Source organism: Doryrhamphus excisus, linkage group LG2 (assembly GCF_037039965.1).
Source record: "Doryrhamphus excisus strain RoL-2023G ecotype Guam linkage group LG2, RoL_Dexc_Guam_v1.1, whole genome shotgun sequence".
Classification (NCBI taxonomy): Eukaryota; Metazoa; Chordata; class Actinopteri; order Syngnathiformes; family Syngnathidae; genus Doryrhamphus; species Doryrhamphus excisus.
Window position 1 is genome coordinate 6,812,754 of NC_136358.1, and position 15,637 is coordinate 6,828,390.

The window sequence follows — 15,637 nt, forward strand, 5'->3', positions numbered from 1 at the left end:
TTTATGGTGACAATATTTTACTTGCAACAGATCATGGTCATAGGTAGACACCCTGCAGCATTGTGCTCTATGTTAATAAGCCTGTTTTATACGAGCACTGACAGACAAGAGGTTAAGAAAACAACCACTCCTCTCCCATACATGTCTTTATGTCAGTGCGAGAAAAGGTCAAGGGTGAAAGTAAAACAGACAACCAGGTCGATGATTCATTAACCTCTGAGGATGTTTGCGGAGGAAGTAACCTTGGGGTTAAGTTCAAAAAGAACTAATCAACAGCAATAACAGCAGCCTTGTGTTGTTGAAGTGAGTCGTCCTCATATGCAGTGCCAGTGTTTGTCCTAAGAAAAAGCCCCAAAAGCTGGACTTGACTTACGCTGGTGTCTGCCTTTGATTAAGTTGACATCCAATGTTTAAACAAGGACAGGCTCCCCCTTTTTTTTTTCCAAGACTGGCTCCTGTCTGAATGAAACCTAAGAGGAAGAGATATTTTTGCTAATCCGCCTTCAAGGGGATTTATGCGAGTATTCACTTAACACATTTTGGAAGAGGAAACATTGTGGCCTTCTTTTCCTCTCCCTCATCGCTCGTCTATTCATAGAAAATAAAATAAAAAGCAGCTTTTTTTCCTCTCTTTTCTCAGGACTGTTGCCGTACATATTAGGGGTACAGTCGTTCCAGACCGCAAACAATAAATGAATTTCCGCAATATAGGATGTTAATAAATGAAATATTTTCAAACTTGCAGGATAGAAAAACTGGTAGACTTTGTAAATGACATTTTTAGCATTTTTTGGACATTATTAGAGCCCTGTACACACGAAATAACACCCACATAGTCACCTTCAGACTCTAATTATTATTTTTTTTACAACACATTGCTCATCTCTTATGCTGCTGGGTCTCCAAACAGACGCTAGCTTGCAGCTACCAAGTTTGCAATCTAGCAAGCTAAAAAGCTAGGGCTCTAGCAAGCTAACCAGTTAGCTTCAAGATAAGATATGCCTTTATTATTAGAGGACATTTAAAATGTATTTCTTTTAAAGTTAAGAAGACAAAAACATACCACTTCCACATGGAATGGGAGGACATCCCATGGCTGACTTCATACAGTGTTAAGGTAAAGGCATGCCTTACTACTTTGTGCCATTACTGCCGCCTAGTGACCAGCCTTGCTGAAAAAAAATAGCATACACCAGCATGGAAATTATGCTCGTATGCTTGACTGGCGACCATTACAGGGTGTACCTCACCTCATGTCAGCTGACATAGGCTCCAGCATACCCCCGCAACCCTAATGAGAATAAGCAGTATAGAAAATGGATGTAGTGATGAGCAATTGGGGCCCTGCAGCCAAACCAGTTGAGAAGCACTGTTCTAAGAGTCCAGTTGCAATCGATTGAATGACTCAATAAATTTTGTTTGGGGATGAATAAAGTATCTATCTTCAATACAATGACCTTGATGAATGAGAATATTTACAGGCAAACCCTCTTGTAGTTAATATGTTCTGGTACCAAACAAAAACGCGTGGCTACTCTGTAATTTACGGGATTGATAGGAGTAATGAAGTCCATGATGGAGTCTTTGTTGGCCGCACGAAGCAAGGACACTCCTGGTTACAATGTTTGCTTTGCACACGGATCACTGCAACACCTTTGCTCCGAGAAAGCCACTTCTCTCATTCTTAAAGGGATAGTTTATATCTTTTGACATGAAGTTGGATGACATCCCCATCAGCAGTGTTGTCCACCAACAGCAATTCACTCCCCACTTGGTGTCCAAAGTCCGGTTCTGGTGAGATTTCCATTCAAAAGACTAACACATTGGATCACAAAAATGCCTACTAGAAAAAATCAGACATCAAAAATCCCTCAATATTTTGTCAACCTTTGACCTGTGGTCTAAACTGGACAGCGAATGACATCACATCAAAACTTTTTTGCAGTCGATTCTGATTCTCATTTAGAGGATCCTTGACCAGTTCAGTACACTCGGTGCTTTAAAACAGCAGAGTGTTCCTGTTATATAGACGATCTTTGATTAACATAGGTAAGTGACACTTTTGAACCAGAAATAAGACTGTAAGCCAAACCACAACACAAATCCAAAAACCAGACCCCCTCAGTGCTAATGGTCAAAGCAGTTGTAGCCACAAACATGCATGAAACCATATTAGCCATAGCGCTTTAGCTCAAACATACTACAAGTGAACTGGATACCTTGCCATTCATCATTTATATATACGAATGTTGTCGGCAGCCCTTTTTTTTTTTTTTTTAACTATCTTTGGTCTTTTAGAAAGCACACAATATCTGCCTGTAATGCAAACACAGAGTGACTACTGTAATGTTCATAGCGGCTGTGCCTTCGCAATAAATCATGGCTCATCACTGTGGAGCTGACAAAAAGCCAACACTTCAGCTAAGAATGTAACATAAGCGGTATTTCCTTGGAGCTTTCGCTGCTGACCATGTGTGTGGCCACCGTGATTCCACAAGTTGATCATGTGGTGGTAAAATACAAACAAGATACTTGAGCAATGAGGCATTTAGACGACATTAGACAGCAAACGTCACATGATAAAAATAGGATTTACCGCTTACATTAAACTGTGCATCAGACTTGGAGCTATTCTTCCACATGGGTAAATCACTTGTTATACTTGGGGAGAGTAAGGCCTAAGAAATTTTGCTTTTGTTTTTTTTTGCATCATGTTTTGTATGGGAAAAAAGTTGTGCCATCTGGTGGGCAAACTCAAAAATGGAATTGAGATCCAGCAATGGTTTGTTTTAATATAAAAGTTGAGTCAAAAATGTCATTTTCAGTGGTTTTCATGGAACATTTTTCATCACAAAAAACAAAAATGTTAATTTGTGTGAAGCTTTCCCATTTAAAAATACAGTAGTCCCTTGTTTTTCATGGTTAATTGGTTCCAGACCCGAATGCAATAAGTGAATTTCTGCAAAGTATGATTAAATATTAATAAACAGATGTTTTTTTTTAATTATAGTATTAGTTTTCACCGTTGAGACAGGAAAAGAACATTTTCAAAAATGTCTACACAGACTAGATTTTAAGTGCCTTAATGTGCCAAACCACGGTTAGTATGTAAACAAAAGGCTAAGACAACGCCTCTTCTGTTAACAATAGTGTAAACAACCTATCACTCAACAGTCTGTACATTTCAGGGAACAATGGGTCAGAGGGTCCACTGTACTATGCAATATGTGCTATCTGGTGAACACATCTAATAATTACATACTGAAGCCCGGTAGTCCTGGTAGGACTGCATTTGTTTTAGCAAAGATAAATGTGAGAATATAAAATAAAACAAAAATTTCTAAGAATATTATTCTTTGTGTAGTTTTACACAAGTTTTAGGCAAAATGCAGGGAACATTTAAAAATTACTGGCAAATTCCACATATTTCACACAGTCAAAATGCTCTAAAAATTATGCTCTAAAACAGGTGGCTAATCCAAAAGTATTGTGAAAACCGTAAACAAAATAACAAACATGAAACAAGCCAACATGCTCAAGATGTTATTCTCTTGATTTGAACTTAAAACATTCAAGCTGCTTATACAGACAAGCAGGAAAACAAATGCCATTGATTGCAATTGTTTTAATCTGCACTCTTTCATGTGTCGCTAAGGAAATTGACACTTTTGGCCCTTTTTGGTTCCGTCAAGTGCATATCAGCAGCAGGAAGTCCTGCGTTAGTTCTCACGGTGATGTCAGTGAAGTTTCTGTTTCTGCAGAGCTCTAACGTGAGAGCTCCTAATGTGGGGGGCGGGGGGTGGCTGCATGAATGTATTAAAGAGGTAAAATCCCAGATGTTGATGTCGAGGCTTGTGTTTCTTTGAAGTCATTTGCATTGCCGTGTTGATGTTCTTCCCTCGGCTATCAAAGAGCAGCAACTGGAAGGCTTCTGGCTTTGACATGCACCCAATATGCATCCTCCATCACACCCACTTAAAGACCTGAAAAAAAGCCACAAGTTTTCTTGACTACTGGCTCTTGCCCATGATTGATGGCCTTGGTGCTGTGTTTTCAGTCGATTGCAGCATGTAATACAGGCAAGGGGGAGATTATGTAAGAATGTGAAACTCAAGCAAAACAGCGTTTTGTCCCCCCCGCTCCTCACCCCCATCTTTCGCTCTCTTCGAGTCCATCTTGGTCCTTGCAAATCCATCATTTAGATTCCTGCCAAGATGAGACTGAAAATGTTATTTATTATGAATGGGGGAGGCAAATATAAATAAGGTAAACCGGGAAGGATTTGAGTCATAAAAATTGTAATTAAATAAAGATCCGATGATGCAATGAGTTGAAATTGCAGCTGTTATTGCTTCTTGAGCAATAAATGCCACTTGTCATTTCAATGAAAACACTGAGTTGCACATAAAAACTCATTTGTGTCTCCATGTGTCACTCAATGTTTTGTACTAGTTACCATGGAAGCAAGTGCCTGGTGTGACTGAATGTTGCATAGTCTTAAAGGTTAATGGATGGTAGCAACCAGCTGAGAGTGCAATTACTTCAGTATGGTACTTAAACAATATGCTAACACTTCATATGATTATATGTGTAGTTACAGTTTGATTGGTTAGCGCTAAGATTGCGGCAGTTCCTGTACTTTTTATTCATTTTTTTTAAATATTGCTCATTATTATGTGTTAAATGACGGTGTACATGCCATGTGTCCATCTGACAAGCATCCCTCCACCCAGCAGTCTCGGATGGCCTCGGATTTGGAGGTGCTGAGACTCTGAAGCTTCACATTCAGCTGCAAACCGCACCAATAAACGCTGTAGATCACAGCCCGATGAGGCCATCATGACCACATCATCTGCAAATAGCAGAGACGAGATCCTAAGGCCCCCAAACTGGACTGTGTCCACGCCTTGGCTGCGGCTACAAATGCTGTCCATAAAAATAATGAATAGAATCAGTGATAAAGGGCAGCCTTGGCGTAGGTCAATGTTCACTCAAAACGGGCTCGACTTACTGCTGGTAATGCGAACGGTTGTTGGAAAGTTGGGAAAATTTGCTTTCGGAGGTTGTTTCGTTACCATTCTTTATTCATGGCTGAGTTTTTTAGGCAAAATTGTGAGTGAGTAAAGCCACACCTAAATGATTTCTGGATGCTTTTCTGTTGGCACAGCACAAGACTAATGGTAGCGCTCACTCACCTGTTCTTCTCTGGATAAGCTTTGCTTCAGGATGCCCCAAACAAGGGGCATCAAATTATTTACACTCAAATCATTCATATTTGTGATTTTTGTGGGGTTTCATGACTTTCTCAGTCCTCATAAGTCCAATACCTGTACTTTTTTGCAGAATGCCTATCTGCCCATGATGTTTGTCTTGAAGAGAAGTGGCTTCTTTTCACCTTCATTGATACTAGGCCATCTTTCAAGTCTTCACCTCACTGATCCCGCAGCTAAATTAACTTTTGGAGACAGTACTGACGCTTACTGGACTTTCTTGGGTGCCCTGAAACCTCCTTCACAACAATTGAACCTCTCTCCCTGAAGTTCTTAATGATCTGATGACTAGTTGGCTTAGTTGCAATCTTACTAGCAGTAATATCCTTACCCACGAAGCCTTTTTAGCAATGATGATTGCATGTGCTTCCTTGCTAACTATGGTTAACAGAGCTTAAGCTTCCTGTCTGTTATTCTCACTCAGTCAGGATGACAGTTATCACAGCCTTTTGTGCCTGTCAACTGTCTCTTACCTACAGTATGTTAACTAGAAAATCACTAAGATGTCAGCTGGTCCTTCAGTGGCAGGGCTGAAATGCAGTGGAAATTTTTTTTTGTGAGATTAAGTTCATTTTCATGATAATTAATATTGATGCCATTCTCAAAACTTATTAGCCATGACTGTATATCATGGAATTTATCAAGGTATTAGAAAGTAAAGTTTTTTTTGCTAAGTTAGCATGTTGACACTATTGACACACTTTTAGATGCAAACTTGCTAACTGTGTATAATATTAATTTTATTTTATTACAGTTGGCTTGGTTAACTCTGAGCCTCGGGTTTCTTGATGCCGCTCTCTTAATATGTGTAGTAAATGGTGGTATTCAGGGCAGTCCATCACTATTAACACAACGCTGGAAGCACTTGAAGCATCAAACCACTGGAAACCTACCAAAACTCTGTGTTCCAGCTCTCCAAATTGACTCATTGCGGCTGCACTGAATCCCCATAATCACAGACTACAATCAATAACGAAGCAGGGTGCAGTTATGAGCCTGTGAACACAGAGGCCGCATGGCAGCGACAAAGATGGATGGTGTAGCGGTGCGCTTAAGAAAAGCCACAATTAAGCGGTGCAATCTAATTCTGAGTTTTATTCATAACCACATGCAAAGAGGCATGAAACATCTGTCCTCTTTCCTCATGGCGCCTCGTTGCAGGATTAAAATTGACAGCTGGTTTGGCACTGATTAGGACAATGACTTTACTGTTTGCAAAAGGTGATTGTCACAGGATGATTGATGATTGCCCTTGAAATGTGTCAGGTTGAGGCATGTTATAGTTTTAAACAGTGTATAAAAATCAGGTTTACCATCCAGTAATGAGTAGGAGTCTCTCCACGAGTTCATACTGACCTGACAGATAACTGAATAGATGTTCCCTTTAAAAAAAGTTACCTTGAATAAGGCATTTCTGCAGTTTGGTTTTATCACTCCAAGCTTAACCGTGCAGTTGATATGCTCCACACTTCAATGTATTTAATGCTATCCATTTATGTTCCATCGCAATGCAAGTCTCTGTAGAATTACACATGGCAGTTCCCCAAACATATGCATGCCAGACCTCCCAGAAGACCAATTCAGTCGTTGCTGTTTTCTTTGAAATACACAAAGAACAAAAGTGGCAAGCATTTGGCTTCGATCGTGACCACACATGACTGAAGGAAAGGAAATCTTGGCACTATAAAGAAAAGGCGCCATTAAAAAAAGAAATTGCAAAAATTGGTGAAGATTCTCACACAGGAGCCAACAAATTTGTTCCGCTGAACGTCATTTGCCAGCAGCAACAATCGCCATGCTCAAATCCAGAGTCTGCGGTTACTGCCCAATCAGTGCCTAGCGCCTGCTTTCAAATATGAAACAAAATGCACTACGACTTTCCTTAATCGGTGGCATTCTTGATCCTTGACTTCATCTGGCTGCTAGCCAGTCAAATTATTGGAAGGCTGCCATGTTGTTAGCAAGCATCTTAAACGCTCCATGCTTCATTGGTCTCTATTCTGAAATGCCAGGAGCACACCTGGCTCATTGTGAGCACAATTCGACTAGCATTTGAAAGCATATGCTGATAGATTAAGCGGCTACAGGAGATACAAAATGTGGCCATCCAAGTATCTTTTTCCCTCGCTCTCACTTGTCCCAGCGCAGTTGACCCGAGTCATTACTCGGTGTTTATGACCCGCGGCAAGCAGCTGTGAGCCCCCTTGCTCGAGAATGTGGGTCCTGCTGTATTGCTAATAGGCCCCATTCAACATTCCTCCCACCCCCCGTCCCATCCCCGTGTGTGTGTTGTCCTATGTGACATCACATTCTACCAACAGGAAAACTTTTATGCTACATGTACCACGTCATAAACAATCAGGTGATGCCCGGCGGGATACACTGTGGTTGTCTACACAGTGTAATTAATGGCTTCTCTGGTTTCCAGGTTGTTGCGAGGGCCGATCACGACGATGCAGTGTTCATCCGAGAGTTCACCCTCATTCGCCGAGACCACCTCTCAGAGGAGCCTCTCCATGATGCTGGCCTAAAACCCGAAGACCCAGTAAGTGCTTTTAATTCCAAGTGTTTGTATACATTCCTTAATAATTCCCATGGAAAATGCGTATTAAATCGGCCAACAAATCAAATGTGTTTACACAAGGGAGGAGTGACTAATCGGTGGTGGCTGTTCGGCTCGCTAATTAATGCATGTGAACGATGACGGTGGCACAATGTTGGCGGTGGCGTAATGCGACTGTAGTTTTTTTTTTTATTTGATCTATTAGAATATTTGGCAGCCATTTTGAACACAAATCTGACATTGTTTTGTATAGCTTTTACCTCAAAGAGACTTTACACCAGACAAAATCGCAGTGGCATGATGCTAGCTAGCTAGTTGCACTTTACTAGGGTAAAGGTACGACAAACAAAAAGTCACTGAAAACATTTTCATCAATTGTATGATCGGTAGTCTGTAAAAATGTAAAATAAAATAATCTAAAATTGGAGGACAAGGGAGCAGAAGGGGGTGGAGCAAAGCGACATAGCAAACAATGTAGCATTATAGTCCAGGCTTAATTAGAGGTCAAAAGTAAACATTCAATTTATTTGTTATTTGCTGGTGGTTGTGGGATGGTACTCAAACAAATAGTGATGATGTATTATAATAATCATAATACATTTTATTTGTATAGCGCTTTTCAAAATACTCAAAGACACTTGAAGTTGAATAAAGCAAGTAAACAGAATAGAAGACACACCAAAATACAACATTCATTGCTTAATACACAGTTAAAACATGAGTAAAAGCGGGGCGGGGCACGGCAGTCAGATATAAAAAGTTAGACATTAAAAACAGATTTAAAGAGGTGGGTTTTGAGTTGTTTTTTGAAGGTGGGAAGGTCAGGGCAAGCACGGAGTGAACGGGGCAAAGAGTTCCAGAGGGTGGGGGCAGCGATGGAGAAGGCTCTGTCTCCCCAGGTTCGGAGCTTGGTCTTACAGGGGAGTGCCAGGAGGTTTGAGTCGAAGGGGACGCAGGGGATTGTGTGGATGGAGCAGGTCTGTGAGATATGGGGGGGTCAGATCGTGGAGGGCTTTGTAGGTGATGATTGTACAGGATTACAGTACTCCATTTTTTGTATTACACTTCAGGTGACCTCTTGTGTTACTGAAAGGAGGATCATACCGCAGGACTCATGTTGGATTCTTGGTGGAATAATCACTTTGTAATTTTGGAATTATGGACTCAAATGTGCGTGGTCATTTTTTGTCGGACAACAAAACCGAGTGACATCACCAAAAGCCGCCTCATGTCTCACGCTAATATGTCTTAAAACCAGGAAGCCGCAGACTCCCAGGAGCCATATTTGCGATTCCTTTCAGCACTCACGCCGCTCTCTGACTCGCTGTTCCGTGTTTTTCAATATTGAGCTTGATTCACAGCCAAGATAAACTTAATTAAGGAGCGCTCCAGGAGGCGGATCTCGGCACTCCGACAAGTATTGGCTTTGACGTCCGTGCCAGGGTCAGGTTGGTGCAGCATTAGGACTGACCTCAACCGGACACTTTACCTCGTCCCTCGGGACCGGGGTTTCATCTCCTGTTTTTCCTGGCAGCCCCATTTAAGAACAGTGGAACTCACACCAATATATATAATGTAAAGTTCCAGAGACAAACATTGAGTCTATTCAGCTTCCTAATCAAAGAGTGCGGGGGTCTGATGACTGAGTTTTTGGCTTCCTCAAATGAGTAAAGATTATGAGATAATATCCCAGATGGTGAAATTTTCCAGACAATTTGCTGCAGTTTTTCAAGGTTAGAACCTGCAAAAATAAACGTCAGCTTAAAAATAAAGGTCTGCCATGATCAAGGAGTAAAGACTTGGTGATAAAAAGGTGATGGATTTCCTGAGGGAGGAGATGTCAGAAAAATGTTGAATAAACTCAGGACAAAAGAGGAGCAAGGTGGTGACAGGATCTAAGACGTGTGGTTTTCTCCTCAGCCGGCTACCGTCTAGACGGCAAATACAATCGTGCTGTCAGCAGCCGACTCACTGAAAGGTGATCTCTCATTTAGCCTCTTTGGAGTCAGAGGTTCCCAGCAGCGCTGTTATCGGCCACGGCATGTATGCAAAATTTTTAAAGGTTCCCTATTGCACAATAGTGACTTTTTAATGATGTGATGAAGTGGAATCTGGAATCGATGTTTGACCACCAAATCTGAGAAAAAAACACCCTCACTTGTTTCATACACTTTTCAGATAGCACATTTGTGTCATCCTGTCTCGCTCCTTTGGGGATCAAACTTGCTTATTAGATTCTTTTGAATATCAATATATTGGTGAGTTTTAAGGCTACTACTTTGAAACGTGATCAGGATTTTGTTTTCATTATATTATCAATTGAATTTTACCATATCCTCCTAAACTCTTTCCCAACAAGACTGATTTGTTCCCATTGACTCCCATTATAACCACATATTTGTGATAGATTCAAAATATAAAACCATTGGCTCCATCGTAGGTTATCTTGGAGCCTAAACGCAGATTTGTGGTGTAACTGTGCTAAGAATTACAGAATCAAGCATCATAGAGGGTCGACTGAGCTGGGGGACAATGAGTGGACAGGCACATTTTGTAATGATACTGTCATAAAACTATGTATTGTGAGATTTGGTGTTACGTACCTCGCAATATTGTACTGTAACTGAGACGGTGTACAAGAAACGAGGCAAAATGTTGGTTAAATAATACAAAAATTGAGCAGTTTGCCACCAAACGTTCTGCTCTATATGTAAAAAGTAAACAAAGTGCACAATAGTCATGGATCAGCGATTTATGAGTAGGATCTAAATTTAAGTAGTACACTATTTTTGGACCTCTGAGACAACAGAATACTACAAAATACTATGGTATCTTAACACCAAATATCACTTGGCATCCCAAATCTTTGAGTTCTTTGTGGTGCACTGATTTGTGCACGTTTGGGTGAACCGTTTTTCACTTCCACTTTGCATGTCTTTGCATGCTTTTACGCAAATGTGGCCTTGTGCCGTATTGTTTTTCCAATGGCACCTTAGGCAAGAACTGACATTTTTCATCTTTTACGAACCGTAGCGTAGACGTGACGGCCTGTTGTCAACAGAGTAAATGGGGGTTGGGCAAATGGGGCAAAGGGCGTGATGGGGAGTGCACTTGGTGACCTCTGCAGCTGTGTTTAGCCTCCATCTCAAGGTGGAAAAAGGGGGCAACGGCATGCATGCCCAATTAAACACTTCATTTATCTTCATTAGGCCGCTGTGCTTGTTAGTTTTGGCAGGCGGTGAGGATGTTTAGGTTCAGGTTCTTTTTTGTCCCCCCACTGTTTAAGAATTTCTGTCTTCTGCGTGATATAACATAGGAATGTTTAGATTTCACGACCAACTGGCTCACATAGTTTAAAATTTAAGACACTCAGCGATGTTCCCTGAAGCTCAAGAAGCCAGGTGGGGGCATGGTGAGTTCCATATATTATTATCTTTGTCAATAAATTACTGTTAATATCAGCCAGTAATTTCCCCCTGGTGAAAATTCCAACAAAAACAGATCATCTCGGGCTCTAGAAATGAATCCATTACATTTATACTGCCTTTTCTGCCAACATATTTTTTTTTTAATATATACACTTTGTCATATACTAAGGCCCTATGAAATCTCTTCCATAGGGCACAGTCTCAGTCACAGTCTCTTGCAGACTGCAGAAGAGAGTAACGTAGTAGAAATTACTTTAGAAGATTGCAATGTATTGTCATTTTTTTCAATTTTTGCCCTTACAGTAAAAATCTTGTATGGTCTTGTACTCGTAGACCAAATCTGGTGTCCTGTAACACCCCATTATTATTTGTATTGTATTGTATTGTTTGTATTATGTGTATGTGTATAAGTGTTGTAGGGAAACATTGGTTAGTTTGGTGTAGGCCACGTGGCATTGGCTCCTTGGAGCTTTTCTATCATCCCCCACCACACTCCTGTGTTTGTTCCGTCAACATATTCGCTCAGTAAATCCTTGGCTAATGCTGTGACCACCCCCCCAGCTTGATGTGGTCTCGCGCCATTGCACTGTGGGTACTGGAGTTATGCTACCGAGGGTCAAGACTTCACCACATAACAACTGTGGGTTTGTGTACAGAACTAGCAGTGTGTCTGTTACTGTTTTCTTACATTCAATAATGTCAGTATCCTTTAAAGAGAGCAGGGCTCTCCTGTCACATGGATGATCTTTGGTTCATATTTTTGTTGTTCTGTTGTCACTGTTGTTCTTGTTGTGTTGGGAGAGCAAAGTTTGTGTATTTTAAGGGAATTCCCCAACGTCAGGCATGTGGACATTTTAAGTGCAGCTCCACCTATAAGCCCTTAGCTGTTTATCACAGGGTGGTACTTTAATAAACTTTAATAACCACAGAAGCACTGCGGTTGGTGTGAGCTTCTGCATGACTCCCTCATTGTGGCCACTTGGCTCAGAAGGCCCGCTGTAATCTCCAGTGTAAGCAACAGTGTTATCCTGCCTGTAATTACCTGCCGCTGAAAGATTCCCCCTCTTCGCCCCGCCAGCCACCCGCCACCCATGCGGCGCACCATTTAGGTTAACCGCTGGGTAACATGCAACCAAAACCGTATCTATATCTTTTAATGTGGGCTCTAATGGTTGTGCATGTTAGCGGCTGGGAAAGGACCACACTGCAGTGGAGAATTACTCCAGTCCGGAAATGTCATGTAGAAGTCCGATTGGCACGCTATAGCTGCAAATTGTAGGTAAGAGTTTCTTGTTGCTTGTTGAAAAGACCACTATAGGGGATCACTGTTCATATTTCTACTAATTATTTTAATTATTTTATTTTAATTATTACTTTCTAACTATTACTAATGTACATAATCACCTTATGTCCTTATAATGCTGCTTTTAGAGTAATGCCTTTAGAATGTATTCATGTTCATCTTATATTGAAATTCTAGGGATTCTAGGGGTTGTCTTATATTCAAGTTGTAGACATTTATACATACAAATCATGTAACACATTGTTTGATGTGCTATGTTTGTCCTATAATCATCTTACATTCGGGGTCTACTATGCATGCAACATCTTATGTGTGTGATGGGATGTCTTATATTCGGGGTCTAGAGATTTATATGTTAAAACCATTATGCGACATGTTATATTCAGAATTTAGATATTTATAGAGGCAAGCTACATCATCTTATCACATTTTATGTGCTATGGGTTGTCTTGCATTCAGGGCCAAATAAATTATTTATGCAAATCACAAAACACATTGTCTTATGTGCTACGAGTGGTCTTAACGGGGTCATCTTATATTCGAGGTCTAGAAATTCAAACATACAAAACACATGATACACCATTGTATGTGGTTTGAGTCGTCTTTATGTTAACGGTTCCCCTTGTGTGCTATGGGTTGTATTATATTCAGGGTCGTCTTATATTCGGGCCAGTACGGTATTTATACAAAACCAGAAAATCTAATTAGTCAGACTCCCTTTCCAAAAATTGGCAGTTTAGTTCATGCAACTCCGGGACGACAAGCATATCAAAAGCAGTCCAGTCTAGTGCATAACCACATTTTACAAACCAGCCAATTGCTATAAAATGATGTCTTCTTGAGGAACTATACATCCTCCTGCAAACATGTGTTTCCTTAACTTTCCACCTATTAGTTCCATCCCCAAATCGCAAAAGGAGGAGACCCAGCAGGATGTTAAAGAAAATGTATGGCTTGTTGTGCACAATAAAGATCAATCTTCGAGATGAAACGTGCTGCTATGGATTCTGCGATTGGAAGCAAATATCAGTGTGGGTGCTGAAGCCATTCATCACTCGATCTGCTCCAAAAGCAGGCAAACTCACATTCTTCGCCATCTGTGCGATAATTGCGATAAGAAAAGGATTTGTTTAGACTGTAAAGTGCAGGGTAATTATTTGCAGCGTCTGGGGTTTCCCAGGTTGGACCACAAGCAAAATGTCAGCATTCCTCACCAGATTGTCAGTGACCTCACTTTGGGGATAATGACAAGGGACGAAGTGCACGAATGACTGATGGTTGCTTGGTGTCTTGAGGGTTCATGTAGCAACTCATACCAACCACTGGGTGCCACCATTATCCTTAACGCACATGCAGAATCGCATTTAAATGTTCCTTTCTTTACTGCAATACAGTAGCGTATTTAGACAGCTGTTAGGCCAGCGGGGGAGCGCTTTAGTCACGCATCCACATTTTATCTCCCCTCCCATCAAGTAGTTGGTTATACTGTATGAACAGTCCTGACATGGTAAGATACTGTAGCGAAAAAACACAAGACAACCTTTAACTTTTGAATGCGCAAAACACCTTTAATAATTGTTTTGGCAGTACTAACAAGTCAGATAAATGATAAACGCAATTGATATCCGACAATTTTTTTCACATTCTGCCATAATGCACTCTGTTCTTTTGACACCATTTACAGTTGATGTGCTACCTCTCAGTTAGTCTTTTATTTGTTATGCCACTGCTATGTCCTCCAAATATTATGCTTCTACGGGCCTCCAACCAGCATTTCCACATCCATTTCAATGAAATTCCACTTGTTTGTCCTTATTGACTTCTCACCAGCCATGATTCAGAATGTCAGAACAATGCACTCAAGTGTTGTTTAATATGGGCTCCGCATTCATGAGTCACTGTGCTTTAACCCTCTGTGATGAAGTTGAGACGTGGGAAGACGTGGGACATGAGGTCGAGTTGCATACGTGCCACTTTTTATAAGTCTGACGGTTCGATTATTGCTCCCTAGCAATATCACGTTCCAGTTGGTGGTCTATGGTTTACTATTTATCAAAACATTTTTGAATACAAGTAATATGTAATATTCTGGTCAATAGATGGCAGTAATGACACAAAAATTTAAGTCAGCCATGGCATGTCCAACATAAGAGTGAAAAATTGTTATCCTCCCATTCTGTGTGGAAGTGGTTAGTTTTTGGATTCTTAAGTTAATAAGAAATGCACTTGAGGCTTGCTGGTTAGCTTGCTTCGTCAGCTATTAGCTCCCTAGCTCGCGGGCGTCACAAGTCCGTGCAGCATAAAAGTTGCGCAATCTGTTGCAAACAATGAGGTGTGTAAAGGTGACTACAGGGGTGTTCATGTCTACAGGGCTCTGGTAATGTCATAATCATAAAGAGGTTTTCTGCGCGCTATGAAAAAATTTAATTGATTATTATTGAATCATATAGTAACTGCTATGAACAACAGATGACTGTCGAGCGAGCGAGTGATGTTTGAAGCTGTATAAATATCAAACTCATGACTATAAACAACCAAATTCTCTAATTTCTCAGCTGTAGTGGAGTTAAATAAACTAAAGTTGTAGTAGCAGTAATAGTCGTAGTGGTAATACTTAGGAAGAGGTTGTTCACGCATAAATCTCTACACAACAAATAAAAGAAAACCCTCTTTTTTCAGACCGTTTTGTATGTGGCGCAAGGCGTTCCTTCTAAAGTAAAGTAAGTTCTTATTTGAACTTTGCTACAACCCACAGAATATCCTTTATGTTCTTCACTGTTTGATTCATGCCTTGTTGAAAACATAATTGTACGCATATCAACCCCCATGAATATTCAACTTTCTCAAAGAAAAAAAATTGGCACTTTGTCTACTTCTTTTAAGTGATGCCATAGTTGTAGGTCAGTAACAGGTCACGATAACGAACCTGCAGCGGTTTCTTCTGATTGCGGCATCATTATCTACAGTAAAAAACGTCACACGAAAGGATGTTCCAGACCCTGCCTTTGACCACCTTTATCACGTTACTATCGCGTTCCAGCTGGGCGCCAAAGACAACAGGCGATACATTCCC

At 40.7% G+C, this 15,637-nt stretch overlaps 1 protein-coding gene across 1 annotated transcript in view; it reads left to right on the forward strand.

Annotated features, from left to right (window-relative positions):
* The window catches only part of adamtsl3 (ADAMTS-like 3), a 62,781-nt gene that overhangs the window by 22,293 nt on the left and 24,851 nt on the right, over positions 1-15,637 (forward strand). Inside the window, exon 2 of the mRNA XM_058067028.2 lies at positions 7,699-7,815. Within this exon, the coding sequence (XP_057923011.2) occupies positions 7,699-7,815 (117 nt within the window). The remainder of the gene's footprint in view (positions 1-7,698; positions 7,816-15,637) is intronic.